Source organism: Gavialis gangeticus, unplaced genomic scaffold (genome assembly GCF_001723915.1).
Source record: "Gavialis gangeticus isolate Ggan-Ray unplaced genomic scaffold, GavGan_comp1, whole genome shotgun sequence".
In the NCBI taxonomy this organism is placed as follows: Eukaryota; Metazoa; Chordata; order Crocodylia; family Gavialidae; genus Gavialis; species Gavialis gangeticus.
This window is the reverse complement of record NW_017729034.1, coordinates 72194992-72210784: the sequence shown is the minus strand read 5'-3', so window position 1 is coordinate 72210784 and position 15793 is coordinate 72194992. Positions and strand designations below refer to the sequence as shown.

The 15793-nt window shown below is 43.2% G+C and overlaps 2 protein-coding genes across 4 annotated transcripts in view; one reads left to right on the top strand and one right to left on the bottom strand.

The window, feature by feature from the left end:
• DYNLT1 (dynein light chain Tctex-type 1) overlaps positions 1-2779 on the bottom strand; it is a 9944-nt gene extending 7165 nt beyond the window's left edge. The window contains exons 1-3 of the mRNA XM_019527427.1: positions 2716-2779; positions 2233-2274; positions 517-640 (exon numbers count right to left, since the gene is read on the bottom strand). Of these exons, the coding sequence (XP_019382972.1) occupies positions 517-640; positions 2233-2274; positions 2716-2742 (193 nt within the window). The 5' untranslated portion in view covers positions 2743-2779. The remainder of the gene's footprint in view (positions 1-516; positions 641-2232; positions 2275-2715) is intronic.
• Positions 2780-7505: 4726 nt separating this feature from the next.
• Positions 7506-15793, top strand: part of SYTL3 (synaptotagmin like 3) — a 65295-nt gene continuing 57007 nt past the window's right edge. For 2 of the 3 annotated variants that reach the window (XM_019527167.1, XM_019527166.1), the window contains exon 1: positions 7506-7876. The gene's annotated coding sequence lies outside the window, so the exon portion shown is untranslated. The remainder of the gene's footprint in view (positions 7877-15793) is intronic. The other variant, XM_019527168.1, reaches the window with a different exon arrangement.

The window sequence follows — 15793 nt, the reverse complement described above, 5'->3', positions numbered from 1 at the left end:
TTTGAGGATCCCTACACAATAATGCAGCACTGCACACTTGCTGCTTGCATAGCACAATTTCTGGTCAATACAATGCAGTTTTGAAGTGCTAGTTTAGGTCCTGGAACCAGTGTAGCTGTGAAGAAACAGGGAGAATTAGCTTGGGTGTAGTGCTGCAGCTATCCTGTTTTCAATTTCAGAGCTAGCACTACATACCCTTATTCTTTACCTGTCAGTTCTCTACCCAAAAATGAAAAAAGTACTCTAGCCATTGTGTACAAAATGCTATGCTCTAGGCTGACTGCCATACTGTCGTTTTTATTTGATAAATAATGTGCGTGGCAATAAGCAGTTTTATAACCATTTTTTTATCATGTTAATTCACAATTTAAAAAGCTGTACTAGGTTGATCCCCTAAACTAGTAACCACCAGGATCTTTAAGTGAAAGCTTTGCCATTCATCTTTAAATAAGCTGCCTATATGGGGAGCTTTGAACTTCAGTTTTTCCAGTACTCAAATAACTAAACAAAACTTACCAATGTACTTGAACGGCTTCCCCAGCTTTGTAAGTTGACTCAAAGTTTGTTCCACCACACTTGTAGTCCACTGGTTTACTTTGCTGTGTTGATAGGCATTGCCACCTATTGCACCTTCTATGGCCTAAAAATGACCAAAATAATGTACTGGCACCACTTGGCTAAGGAACTTTAATAGCTATTTAGTACTACACACTTTTGAATATTAGATACTAAACTTACTGATAATATGGCATTTAACTAACTATAAAAAATACAATGGTGTTTAATTAAAATAGTCCAACTGCACAGCAGAAGCTATCAAAAATGTAGGAGCAAAGCTTCAGCAAGGTGTTCCACTTTGTCATATTTATTTTAGCTTCAGCATTTGCTTATTATTCTAACTCCTGTTTTTCCTGGACATCCTCACCCCAGTTCCCAAATTTAAGTTGGGAAATATATACCCTGCACTTGCAAAAGTAGTCACTCTGTTTCAAAAAGTCACAGAGATTCAGATATTCACTGGGTATCACTGTAAGTTTTCTTGCAAAGAGCTGGATCAAGAAGTAGAATATGAACTTTGTTTTAATTTGATTTTTCACTAGAAAAAAGTGTCTTGTGAAGACCACACACATTCCACCCCCTCACAAACCAGTAACTGCTGACTATTGATACGACAGAATAAGACTAGTCGTACTGCACATCATCATCTTTAAGGAAAAGAACTGAGGCAGAAATGCCTACCCAACTACTTACTATGAAGCCTACATAACTGAGATTCAGGATTCGGAAGCAGGTACACTTGATACTACTGAAACTACTATTTTGCTTATAGCAGCTTTAGCTTGCTTCTTTAAAGAGGAATCCAAGAAATAAGATAACACAGTACTTAGGAAAAGCCTCCCACATTCATAGAAGAATGTAGTACATTTTGCCAAATGTATTTATTCTACTGACAGGCACGCCTGATCAAGGCTACAGAACTACAGGTCTGTGTTTTGAACGTCATGTTGCAAACACACCTCTCAATGTATTAACTGTCTACAAAAGGAACCACGGTTACCACAAACTTGGAAGTTCAACATACAAAACACAAGTCCCTTAGCAACGTTCAGCTATAACGCATTCACTTCTAATGCACTAGATTTTGCTTGTACAATCAAATACGTAGGGGCAGGGGAGGAAAATAAAACACACCTTGAGAAGAGGACCCCCAGAAGCTAACCTGCTTTCTTGTTCAGGGTCCACACAAAACTTAAGCTCAAACAAAAAATAGGCCCTTGCATATACAGGGTTTCCATCATTTAAAAGTCTGTATTTAAAGTGGGGTGTCAAAGATCTGGCCTGTGGAGATCATCCAGCCTATGCCTGAAGGTCTGACTGGCTCCGCAGGCAGCACCTGGTACATGGTGCAGGCTGCCTGAGGCAGGCTGCTCCCATCCCGTACTGGCCCCACGCACTGAATCCAACAGCTGGCCTGACCTGGCCCACGGTCCAGACCCACACTACTCACGTAGCCCAGAGGGCCTGATGGCACGTCAGACCCCTGGCAATCCAGCCCACATTCAAGGACATCCTGAAAATCACGCTGGGGATATTTCAGGTCCAAGTCAAGACACAGAAAGGATCCATTTCTAGCGCCCGCTAACAGACACATTAGCATTCAAAGTTGCATTGTGTTTAAGTAGCAAAAAAAAGCTCCTGCCGAGAATGCTGTGGCACCTCTCACTGCCTCACCTCTTTAATGATGTTACTCACTTCATCCACCACGAAAGCAGTCTGCAAAACAAATGAAAAGTGTCAGCTCTGAGCAGAGCATGGAAACGCTCAAAAATTCATAGCCGTTTTCCAGCCAGTGAGTGTTATTATCCAAATGGGAGTACTAAGTAAGCTTCTCTCTTTTTTGTTTTTCTTTAAAAAAAAAAAGGGGGGGGGGAATTCAAGGTTTTGGGGCTGTTTTACATCAGATATCTTCCTTAGTCCGTGAGGAGTCACTGGGATGGGGGGCTTCTACCGACGGGGTTTATTCTGGCCCTATGACTTGCTGGCTAGTTGGGGGAGGCGGCGGGTAAGCTTTGGGCCCCAAATGCTGCTCCCCCACCCGGCTGCCTGTTGTCATCCGCCCCCGAGCCCGGCCCAGCTCCACGCTCTCCGCGGGTAGTGGGAGGCTGCCATTAAACCCTACTCAGGGCAGCGCTGCCCGGCCCCGACAACCGTTACCTCCTCCCCCGACTGGAACTCGTCCATTGCTCCCGCGCTCCAACCACCCCCCAGCCAACGCCAACCGCTCCAGCTGCGCCTGCACCCCACCCCCTTTCCCCGTGCGGGAGGCACCAAGGCGCCTGCGCAGCGCCCCGGCCCCGCCAATCGGCTGCCTGCGCGCACTACGCCTGCGCGCCCGCCCCGACCCCACCCTGCTTTGTTAGCAGCAGCTTCTCTGGGGGGCTTGGCAACGGGGCGGCGCGGGGCATGATGGGATGCCTTGGTGCTTGTGCGGCTCGTGAGGGAGGGAGAGGCTGCTCGTTTTGTGACGTCACCCAGGCCTTGCCTGCATGGCTGCTTTCCTCCACCGCGCTGCGCACATGGTGCGGCCTGGCCCGTCAGGGGCCCTGAGACCTTCCTGCTCGCATAGCCTCAGCCTGAGCGGCCGTCTGGAATTGGGCGGGGGAGGAGCCTATTCAGCACAGTGAAGTCTGTGATCCACATGTATTGCCAGCTCTCATAGTTGTTGGCATTGTTCTTAAAGTCTGTGTTTCGGGAATGTGAAAACCTTCATTTTTTTTCTTTGTGTGTGTGTATATTTATATACGTGTATATATAAGAAAGAGCTAAGTTCTTCACATTCCCTGAGTTTCACAGGCAGAAGGTCCTGGGTTCGTGCCCCAGTGGAGCCACCCTGCCCGGTGCAGGGGGCTGGACCCTATGTCCTTCCGAGGTCCCTTCCGGCCTTACAGTCTATGAAAGCACAGACTTTAAGACCAGTGCCAAAAATCATGGGAGTTGGCAGTCCCTTCCAACCTGCATTGTCTATGGTTCTATGATTGTCCGTGTGTCCGTCTGTTGGGGCTCTGTGCCTAGGCTGGTGCTGCCTGGCCTTGCAGAGACCAGTGTAGGCTCATGACTGGACCTCCGTTCCACACCATTCTGGCAGCATTTCCTCTGCCCGGGGGGAAGATTCATACGCCCCTCTAAGCTGCTCGGCATTCTCTGTCACAGGTAGTACCATCTACTGGAAATCATGGTAGACAGCAAACCTGACCGGACAGGCTCAGGGCTCCATAAGCAACCAAAAAAAAAGCAAAAAAAAAAAAAGCCCAGCACAACCCAGAACAAGGTCTTGAGCCCAGCATATTCCACTGCAGGGCCCAGCAAGCTAAAACTGGACTAGGGCAGCAAGTCTGGCAGCCTAGCTTCCTGCCCCAGCCAGTGCTGGCTTGCCAACCTGGCAGGGGACTGGGTTGGCCCTCGGCGTCTTCATTAGATTGCAGCCAGACGCAGCCACCTGTGCATACAGACGCAGCACCTGCATGGCCTGGAATCGCCCTACATGGGATGGCCTAAGGGGGTCATAGGGAGTACCAGGGCCTAGGCTGGGAGAGGACTTACTGTTTCCAAGGGCTTCAAAGACTGGGAAGAGATTCTGGAGACATTAGAAGGTCAAGGCATTATCTCTGAAAACAGAGAAGGGAAAAATGACCAACTGTTACTTTTCTCATCTTTGAGGGTGAGTACTTGCAGCTCCCAGATTCTCAAAGATGGAAGGTGATGACAGCCACCAAGTGCCTTGTAACTTTGTGAAAGGCAGAAAGAAAAAGCAAGAAGGTGATATGGGAGCTCATGGACACCCTCACAGAGATTTCAGGACCATGGCTGCTTTATATGGATGGAGTTTACCAGTACATTTGTATAGAGGCAGTAGAAACCCTCACAGAATAGACCTTGTATCAGTCAAGTGAGATTGCACATGAGGGTCTAGCTGAAGGCTGGTTGCTCCATTGATTTCTACACTGCAAGCAGCCCTTCTTCAGAGAAACCAAAAGTGGAGTTGTTGAAATCGTTTTTAGTCATGCACTTTTCTGGACTACTGCATCCATGTGCAATTCTTCCATAACAATTCACCATACTCAGCAGCCTATAGACCAGTGGAAAAATCCCTTTCCTATTTAGGAACTCTGAGACTTGCTGGGTAGGCAAAGAATGGGAATGTATGTGCCCTCTTATCCATCTTGTGCAGTTGGATAACCCCATGCCTGCAACCCTCACAACAATTGGTTGTTGTGAGGGTTAGCAAGTTGTACAGCATGAGCAGCCAAGTACCCTTGCTTAGAGCTGTACAAATCTCAGTCACAACAACATTCACAATAATCTTTTGCAATAGACCAGCAGTAGTTGTGAGCTGAAGCTTCCAGACAGCCATTTCCATTTGCTTTGACACAGTCAAGGGAACTCATATTGGTAGTTTTCTTGTGGTTAGCTCTGCGTAGATACCTAGGAAGGTGGTCTCCTGGTCTTCCTCATCCTGATGTTCTCCTACCACTGTTGGCCATCCCACCAGTTGTGTGGTCATACCTGCCACACAACCAGCCACTGTTTTCTGTAAGATGAATCCACACTGATTTAGTAAGTGCAGCACAACAAAATTGTTCATTTTGGCTGTTTGATGGCAGCCCTACTGCAGTGTGAATTGAGACTGCTTGATGGCAGAGGCAAGGATTTGTGGGAAAGTATGTAGTTGGCAGATTCATTATTATGCATTGGTACTGCTTGGCATGTAGCAGACTATAGAGGGTGAGAAAAGAGGCATTTAGGCAGCTGACCTTGCAGTTGGAAAATGCCACTGTATCTCTTCTGGAAGAAAGGTACCAGGTGAATCTTTGGATCTTTTTATGTTTGACCTGTGGAGGCTGAACTTGGAGATTCCTGGACACCATTCTCCAAATGTCCTTTTGTGTACGTTTGTACATGTGTCACACATGCCCTGGGCAAGGCAGGGTCAGAAAGGAGTGTGGGATACCTATTCCTTCAACTATTGGTACAGTTCATGGCAAGCCCTGCCCAGTACTCATGCTTAAACTTATGACAATCAAGCACAGCCTGCTCATCTGTTGATAGCTATTATAATGTGGAGTGATCCCAGTTTATATCAACATGGCTACAACATCATTCCAACACTGCCAGTTTATGTCCTAAACTTAATTTGTCCCAGATTACCACTTTGTTTCATGACTCTCTGTCTCTTACAGTAATTGGTGTTTTTGACAGCCCAAGGGATCACAGCTTTCATTACAGCAGATTAATTGTCTAGCTCCTATACTTGGGGAAGAAAAATTAAAATGTAACTTGAGGGCACCTAAAATCCCATAAACCAGAAGACAATTGAGAAGAATAAAAATGTCTTTGGTTTAAGATTGAGAGCTTAAAAACAACAATCTTGTTATTTTGGGTGACCTAACATGATTTTTGAATGAATTCGAAAACTTGCAGCTCTTATCCAACTTTAACTTCATTCCTTGTGTAAAGCCCAAAACCTGCAACTATTTCCTGATGTGTTTAGTACAGGGTTGTCCAATTTTTGAGCCACTGGGGGCCACACACTCTGCAGCCCAAAGACCCCCAAGCCAGTTTGTCATGCTGATAGTCTGCCCTTCCTCTCATTGCACAGGTAGTGTAGTATGGTTCCTGTTCCAGCCCCACACACAGTTGGACAGCCCAGCTCTTCTCTCAGCTCCCCAAACAGTTTGACTCCCTCTCCCGAGCCCAGCATGGAGTATAAGCAGGAAAGATCCATCTCTGGGCTCTCTGCCACCATGCTACCTCTTCTCCAGGAGCAGGGCAGGAAACAGAAGCTGGATAAGAGGGGGAGCTTGGGGACCCCAGCTGCCATAGTAGCAGGAGCAATGGAAGGAGTAGTGGCTGGGCAAGAATCCGTGGGCCTCATGTTAACCCCTCACAGACCTTATGCAGCCTGCAGGTTGCTAGCTGGTCACTCCTGGTTTATCAATAGTTCTTTGGATTTCAATAAAGTTATTCACATACTTCAATTTAAACATATTCCATAGCATTAAAGAGCTAGACAATTGCACAGGTTGATTAATTTTGTTATGTTGATAGAGCAACAATGCTTTAGGAAACTTTAACCAATATATGCCACTATTTAAGACCTCTAATAAATAAAAAGACCTCTATTGCTTTATTATTATATATTGTGTCTGATGAACTGAAACTTTAAACCAGAGAATAGATTGGTCTGGAAAGAAATATTCTCTGTTCAGACTTTGAAGTAGATTGGCTTTAATTCTGAACATCATTAATAATAAGGCCTGTCTTTATCACAGGCTGAACTGGACTAGCCAACCCAAACACACGTTATTCTAGACTCAATACTTGGGGGTTATATTGGTAGTTTTCCAGGTTTTCATTCAAGAAAGCTCACAGAGGGTGCATCTACAAATATGAGACACTTCACTGTGGAGATGTACAATTAACTCCACAGTACAGCATCACCATCTACACATGTGACACAATTAGGCCTCAATAAACTAATTAACTCCACTGTAGGCTAGTACCCTGGTGCTCAACACAAGTACTATCCAAGAGCAGAATAGTTACATGCAGCAAAACTCATGTGTAGACAGTGATGGGGCTGGCTGGGGCACAAGGGTGCTACAATGTAGGAGCTGCCTTCCAGCCAGCCCTGCACTGTAATACCCTCATGCCCCAGCCAGCCCCTCTGCAGCATGTTGAGCCAAACTGGAGCATCCTTGGGTTGGAGTTTATTGCTACGTGCTAATTACAAGTGTAGAGGTACCCAGTGTCTATCAGGCTATCTAGTTATACTAAATATATCATCACTTGTAGCTAGAGAGGAATCAGTCTTATTGCCAGTAAATCGCCTGTTCAGGGTACCAGACTTCTTTTCAGTATGACTGTCTGGGGAAATTGAGGTTTTCAGCATTTGCATGTATATAGCATCAGGAAGACAAATCATGAGACTCTAAAAACTCATAACCACTCTTCTTCCTGTGAGTGGTTAGAGAACCATAAGCACATTATGAGGAAGAAAGTATTACATTTTCCCATAGTAAACCATTTTTAACTTTAGCAAAGCTGTTAATCTCTATGCAGTAATTCATCTACTGCACTTTCGGCAGCAGTAACTTTGTGAAGCCTTTGGCAGCACTAACAATCAGCCTCTGAGCCTGATTCCACTTGACTGCCACAGGGATGCCCCTCTCTTGATGCTGTACTCTAACTTTGGTTTAAACAGGAGAGAAAGGAGTGAGGCAGCAATTTTATTTCAGTAAAGAAAAGAAAAAGCAAACTCCTCATCTCTGGTGAACATGTCACTTCTACATCTCTTTCTCTGGTAGCAATGGAAAAGGTAAGTGTATATTTTCAATCTGTTTTACCCAATACAGCAAGAAGAAATTGATTTTAGTTTAAACTGTTCCTTAGATTGAAAAAGGGTTCAAGAAAAAGACCTTGAATCTGCACTGAAAATGGTTTGTTGTAAAGTGATCTTTTGGCTGGATGAGTTGTGGGAGGGAGTCATACTAAAATTACTTGAGAGAAGTGCAGGCAAAGCATTTCAACTTGCCTTATAAAATAAATTATAACCAAATAGTCTATTTCCATATAAAAATTAAGATATTACAGTCAAGTAGTGCAAGAAATCATTCGTAATTCTTCTTATCAAGCAAGTACTAATTAATTCATTTCATATGAATTTGTGTGAGCGGCAATTGCCTTAGACTCCATTAGCATTTATGATTAGTGTGTTTTTCCAGTAAACATCATTACTTCGATTCCCTTCTGTGGGATTAATGGATCCAATAATCAAAAGATCTCAAATCAGGACAGGACCTGACTTTCACAGATAACTTTGTGTATGCTTGTCTCAGTGTCACTACTAAAACGAAAATAAATGATATAGAAGCTGGAAACATTACACACAGGTCATGCAGTGAAATTATCTAAGTTATTTCAAATGAAAGAAACATTTTCATTTACACTGACACATTCGATTCTACTCACTACTATGCTATGTGGGTGCAGATTTTTATTATAAATGGTAATAAAGAGGATTATGATAAATACTTTGCATTTCTATAATGCCTTTCACCTGTGATTCCTAAATAATTTAATAAAGTTCCTAATTTTGAATACCTGCTGAGCTAGTTGGTTTCTGATTGGTGACGTACAAACGGTGGATTTTGTGGATTTGTTAGCAATGACTTGAAGTATTCAGTCATCTTTAAGTGTAGGCTCATGTGCTGTTTTTTCCTGTATCGGTCATAATTAGAATTCATGCTCAGGACTTTCAGGTACAGAATACAGATCACTTCCACTGGAGCTACTGCAGTGGCAGTTAGCAGAATAAGTTTTATCTTCTAGGAAAACTAGCCCTGAGTGTAGAACCTTAAAAGGTTCATCTTCACAGAAGGTTGAAACATGGGACGGTCCTTCCTCCCCGCACAGGTAGTCATAACTTTTTGCTTGACTATGATTTCAGGATTTATGTGCACACCTGAGTGAGCAGACAGCACCGCATACTTACCCAGCCAGAGTGCAGACCTAGTGAGCCTGTACAGTGAGTGTGTCCACACTGTGACCAGAGTAGAAATCCCAAACCATATAAGTGCCAGAAATGGTACTTTCATGACTGTGTAAGTGCCACTGAGGTGTGTAAACTGAAATTGGAATTCATATTGGAGAGTTAACAAGGCATTAATAGAAACAATACCTACAGTTAACAAGCAGATAACCAAATAAATAACATGCTATTTGATGACCCCCTTAACACTTCTTAAAAATAAAAAGGGGGTCATCCTGCTTTACAGTGTGGCACACCAAGAATTATAAAAGCCAAACCCAATTTGTTAGTAGTTTTCTGAGAGCAGATACTACTATCTAGTGCTGAGTGACTTGTCAATAATGGGGAAAACATAGACTCCTTCTTAAAAGATACACTAATAGTGATATCTACAAGTGTTTATGTTAGTACAAATACCAGAAAAATAGGCCAACTCTTGGAGCCTGTACTTAGTTTTTACTGCATCTTTATTCTAGCTAAATCCCCATTAATGAAATTCAGCCTGGTGAAGGACTGAGTACATTCCTGAGAAATGGCATTAGAATCTGACCTAAATGTAATATTTAAAATATTACTATTCAGCTACAGAACTACAGAGGCAGCATTACATGGCACAGAGGGAACATGACAGAGAAATATGACTCCTCTTAACACCAGTCAACAGAGTTGAGCTAGTGCAGGGAGGAGTGCCTGCTGCCCTCTGCTACAGGGTATGGTAATATCAGCTCTGACATGATCTAGCCCAGTAGTTCAGAATCATTCTTGTGGCTTGCACTGCTGTGCAAACTCATCCCACAAATCCAGGCCATGACTTGAAAGTCACAACAGGGCCAATACCTTTCCAGAACATGGAGCTGGCACTTCCGTTACATCTGTATTAAACACGTGGCTATTTTTTCGGCATCATGAAAGGGATTCTGACAAGGTTTGTTTTTCTGACAAGTTTCTTCTCTTATATTATTCATTAACATAATTTTTCCTAAGTGTTCTAAACTAATTTGGAATCACAGTGTCATACTTTGAAGGCTAAATAAAATCCCCTGGGGTGGTGCAAATTCTCCTGCCTCAAAATGCACTCGACATTTTAATTTGTTATTTAGTAACAATAGAGACATTAGATGGAAAGGTGATTACAGTCATAAAATCAGGGAAGAGTTTTTAAATCACTGAAGTGTTCTGCAGTAAACCTGCCTTTAAGGGAAATCAAAACCTGCTATTATAAAGAAGCACTCTTCTTCACTACTTCCAGGGGGGAAAAAATCATATAAATCTTTCGTAGATAGCTTCATTTGAATATATTGTGTATATCTGTTCTCAAAATCTAGCAAGTTGTCTTAGGTTTTATATCGCTCCCCCATCCTTAATAGTGTCATGATGCCTCTGTAAAATTAATAGTAACAGCAATGAATTTCATGACTCTGTTCCTTTAAGGTAACATTAAGTTCTACTCCCTTAAGGTAAGCTATCTTTTTTTTCTTTGTTTGGAGGGGCATCCTCTAAGGGAAATTCCTACACTTGCATATAGAAGTGATACAGAGCTAATGTATACAGCTTTGTGGCTCTCTCCTTTGCAATGTATACAGCTTTTTCTCTCTCCTCATTGGACAGTGCAGGGGGCAGATTGCATATTTTTTAGAGTGCTTAGAACTTGAGCAGTTTTGAGCTGCAGAGAACCCAAATTGTGAATAGCAAGGAGCTGCCATAAATTAAAGCAACACAAAATCCAAAGGTCTAAAAGAGTGGCGCTGAACCTCTCATCTGCAGGCAGGTCAAATCCAGCCTGTGAGTCTCCCCATGGGTCCAGAAAGGTGGTGACGGGAGTAGCAGTAGCAGTAATTGCCATGGCTTTTGTGGGGTTGCTTTGCAGCCAGATCTGGTACATGGGGTTGCTATGCAGCCATATCTGGTATGGGTCAGAGTCTGGCTGGTGCAGAGGTAACACCTGAAAACTGACCTTGTACATTGACTCAAAATTGGATGCAGCCCACAGACTAATTCCACCCATGGGATCCAGCCTACAGACCAGCCCTGCACCACTCATCTGGCCTGCAGAGATGGAAGGTTGAGCACTACTTGTCTAAAATATGATAGAGCTAAGTCCAATCCACTTTGACATGCTGACTGTCAGAATGCGTGTGCCAAGTGCTTAGCTTCACTGTCTGTAGCTTTTCTTCTAACAGTTGATCCATACTGGGTGCATCTACATGTGCAATTAATGCACAGAAAGCTTATTGCACAGTTAAATACTTTGCACTAAGCTTTCAGTGAGAGCACATCCACATGTGCACCCATCAGGAGCAATTCTGCTCCTGATGGGAGCAGTGCAGGACAGGGAAACACCTACTCTGCTCTCCTGCCATATGGCAGCCAATGGGAGCTCTAGGCTCCCAGAGGTGCCAGCCCCAGGCTGGCAGGAGACACTGGGATTAGGCCTGGGCTTCAGGCGACAGGGTCACAGCTGTTTCCCACGCAGGAAAGAGTCCCCTCCCCCACAATTTTTTCCCAGTCCCCTGCCCCGATTGGCCGGTAGGACAGGGGCTGGAAAAAAGCTGCAAGGAAGGGACTCTTTCTCAGCTCCTGCCCCAGTTGGCTGATTGAGGCAGGGGGCTGGGAAACAACTGTGAGGGAGGGGATTCTTTCCCAGCCGGCTGGTGGGGCAGCTGGCAGCAAGCTCTCATTGCCAACTGCCCTGGGCTGAGTGGAGGAATCCATGCCCAGATGGGGGCTCACTGCTAACTACTCCACTGGCAGGACAGCTCACGGCTGCCCCTGGCTGAGCAGGGAAGGAAGAACTCCCCCAGTCCTGGCACTGCTCCCGCCCCTGCAGGGGGGTCAGGAATCCCACAGCACTGGGACAGAAGAGGGCAGAGAGGGATCCGGTCCACATGCTTATTGGCTCCCAGCTTCTGGGGGGAAGCCAGAAGCTGAGCAGTGCCAGGACCAGGCCCCCTGCTGGTGTGGCTGACCAGGAGCAAATTTGTTCCTGGTCAGCATCTACATTAGTCCTATTGTGCAGTATCTACTGCGCAGTTAGTTGAGTAACTATATTTATAGGTACTAGTTAATGGCACAGTAAACTAATTTATTGTGCAGTAGGTTATGTGACATGGTGACAGTTTACTGTGCAGTAAAGCATCTCATGTAGACATACCCACTCTGTTCCCAAAGCTAGGTATACTAATTACACAGCTCTTTTGCACACAGTAGTTTCTCATGGGCAGAATGCAACGTGTTTCTCTGGAGCTAGAGACAGGACTGGATGATGCCTAACCTATGGCCCTATGGTTAGAGCACAGTGTTGGAAGAAGGAGATGCAGGTTCAAAGCCCTTTTGAACCTGGGTCTTCCACTTCCTGGATGAGTGTCCTAACTACTACTAGCCTGTTGATTTAAAATAGGAGAAGGTTTACTTGTTCCTCCTTCACACCACCTCTCTGGTAAGTGTTCATGCTAGACAATTCTATTTTTACAGAGGGTGACAAAGAATCTGAAACTGTGTGTAAGCACCAAAAATGGAACTTATTGTTGTGTAACTGCTGTTTAGATGCATACAGTTAATAGGAAACAGCCCTGTATGTCTCCCACAAGATCATTATTACAATTTTACTGGGGACTAGGTACTAATGACTGCTTTGAATTTGCTGATATCCATCTGATATGCCTTAGCAGGATTGACTGATGAAGCTGTAATTATACCAGCTTTTGGAATTAATCCTGAAGAATTAGAAGTAATTGCTTGTGAATGCTGGAAGGACTTGAGACTGACTGGTACTTTTCCAGTATGTCCTTCAAAGTTTTGGCCTCTCTCTACATTTGTACTGACTTAAGCAGGGATTGAGCTTCTTAGAAACAATTCAGCCGGTTGTAGGATCAGACTCTCCAAGGAAAGCCTCACAGAAATAACTAGGACGAAACATCAACTGGAGCAGAGGTAGCATGGGCAGATGTAAGACTTTGAAAAGGTGGGTTCAGAAGGTGTGGCACATCATCATATATAACACAATACCTATTTTTTTCCACTTAGAAACTAAATGCTAATATGCAAGGGGCCTAGGGATATATTATTCAGTTTAAGATCATAATGTGAACTAGTTTGTTAATTATATATTAAGTTTAAAAAACACAACACACTAGGCAAAAATAGTTGAAAGATATAGTGTCATTAGTCCTGTAGTCATTATAGTTAAATGTACTATAAATCTTATTCAGATTTATAAAACAAAATCTAACTTTCTTGAGTGCTTCCAATACTTCATTGTCAGTCATTTCTACACCTGAGGTAATATGACCACACCTGAGTTAAAGCTTTTAGCTAGAGCTGTAGGGCTGTGAAATAGAAGAGAGATACTACCAGGAATTAGGGTAGCCATCACAGAGGTCATTCCAGTTTTCTGCTACTCTGTTCTCTATTGATACAAAACCCAACTCCTTTATGTCCTTTATGTTTCTATTTAAGAGAAACATAGAGGACATAAAGGCATTCGGGTTGTATCAGTAGAAGACAGAAGACAGCCAGATTGTCCCCTGGGATGGCCACCCTACCAGGAATGGCCAACAGACAGCAAAATTAAGGAAGAAAGGATAGTTGGAATACTGGAACATCAACACAATTAAAAAGGAGAATGGGCAGTTAACACCCATAGAGTGAAAAGAGATTAGCAGGAATCAGGGAGATGTCAATGAGCCATGAAGTCAGTCGACTCTTTCAACACTGTGAATAGAACTGCAGCAGCCCCTCCCAGGAAGTTGGTTTTAAAGTTTGGGTGAAGCAGGAATCACAGATGGGTGCAACTGCACCACTGCAGTGCCTTGCCTCTGCCCTAGAGACTCTTCCCTAGTTTGCTCTTGTGGCCATGGGGCTGAAGGCAGGCAAAACTCGGGAGCATCCAAACCCCAAGTCTTTGGGCTTGAGCCTGCACATAGGATGCCTGCCAAATGATTTGGAAACATCTGAAGCCCCAGGTGGGAGTGGAGGATGTTTGCTGGTAGTAGGGCCACATATGGTTCTTGAATGACTCGTGGATTTGGAATTGATTGGCTGATTTGGCTTGGAACACAACACATTTTCCTTAAATAAACCCAAACAGAAAACAAAATAAACAAAACAAAAAAACCCTGCCCCTGAGAGGTAGCACAGTTCTTTAAAAGCATTCTGTGTTGTGCAAATAAGTTATTGCTGTGGCTTTTCAGGGTTTATAGCTGCTTATTCACTTCCTGTGATTGAGCAGAAAGCAAAGGATATAAAACATGATTACTCATATCTTTACCTCCTATGTTTCCACCGGAAACTCATGCATATCTTTTTTTGCTTTGCTTACCATTTTACGTGGGACATTTTCATCTCTTATGTGTCTGTCAAAGAACTTTATCAAAGCACTATGAAAGGAAGGGTTTGCAGAGATAAGCTGTAAATAAAGAATAGTGCCTTCTCCCGCCTACTTCTGCAGAATTAGATGGCTTAATTAGAGATGACCTGATAATATGGATGTAAGGTAAATCTTTGAGGTACATACAAGGCAATGCAATATTTGCTTAGGTTTGAAAATAAATTGGTAACCTGATCTGTCTGGCATTAACAAAAAATAGCATATAATTAGGCCAGATCCTTAACTGCTGTCAATCAATGCAGCATCCTTAAATATTTCACTAGTTATGTTCACTAGTGCAGATTTTTTCAACCCGTGGGTCATGACCCAAAAGTGGGTCAGAAGAATATATGAAAGGGTTATGAGCAAACTTTAAAAGTGGATCAACAAACTTAAAAAATAGATTCCCCTTTAAAGGAGAAAAACATGGGAAACTTTGGCTTTTCCCTTGCAGACTGGCAGAGTGTCAGCCTGCGAGAGGCTGCTTGGGGCCTCCCTTGCCCCACACACCCACCCCCCGCCCCACACACTTGGGAGTTGGGGCCTGGGAGTAGGGGTTAGCAGCTAGGGAGTGAGGGGCACTGGGTCAGGACTGGTCACTGATGTTTACAAATGGGTCCTGATACAAAAAACCACTGCACTAGTAGATGTATTAGTACTAATGAAGGATCAGGCTTTCTCTATTTTATTCCCAGAGTAAACACTCAAAAAATTACTCTTGTTTTATACATCCATACATAAACATACAACATACAATATCAGATGCGGGTCAAAACTGGTTTGCTTGTAAACTCACCTGAAGAATTCATGCCAAACCAACAATAGACTTTATAAACAAGTAGAAAAAGTGTAGTATAATTTTGTAAAATTCTCAACTATTCTGAATATAGTTCTGTAACTGTTTTTCTTCTGTGGGTGTAACTGTGGTATATAATATTATTAAAAATAATTATGACAATAATGCATTTTTCTTTTATTCATTTTTTTGAAAGCTGTAGATATAAAGTCAATTTCTGCATTCCTTATTCAAAATAAACTCCTTCTGATCTGAGTGGTTACATCAGATGCAATAACTACTTTAGTACAATAGCAATTCAAATGTGTATTTGTTTAAACTATTCCTTTTTCATATTTTCCTGCTTCTTGTATTTTTGCACATAACAAAATGATTGGTGTGGACTGAGAAACTGTCCTCTTGATTCTTCGTGTGTATGTGTTACAAATATAGCAGCACTGTTGTGTAGTGAAGTGTTTATCTAGCTTCAGCAGAAAGAAGTTAGGCAAGATTCAGATGACAGGTCCATTAGCTATTAAAATCTATAAATAATTCATGGAATAAC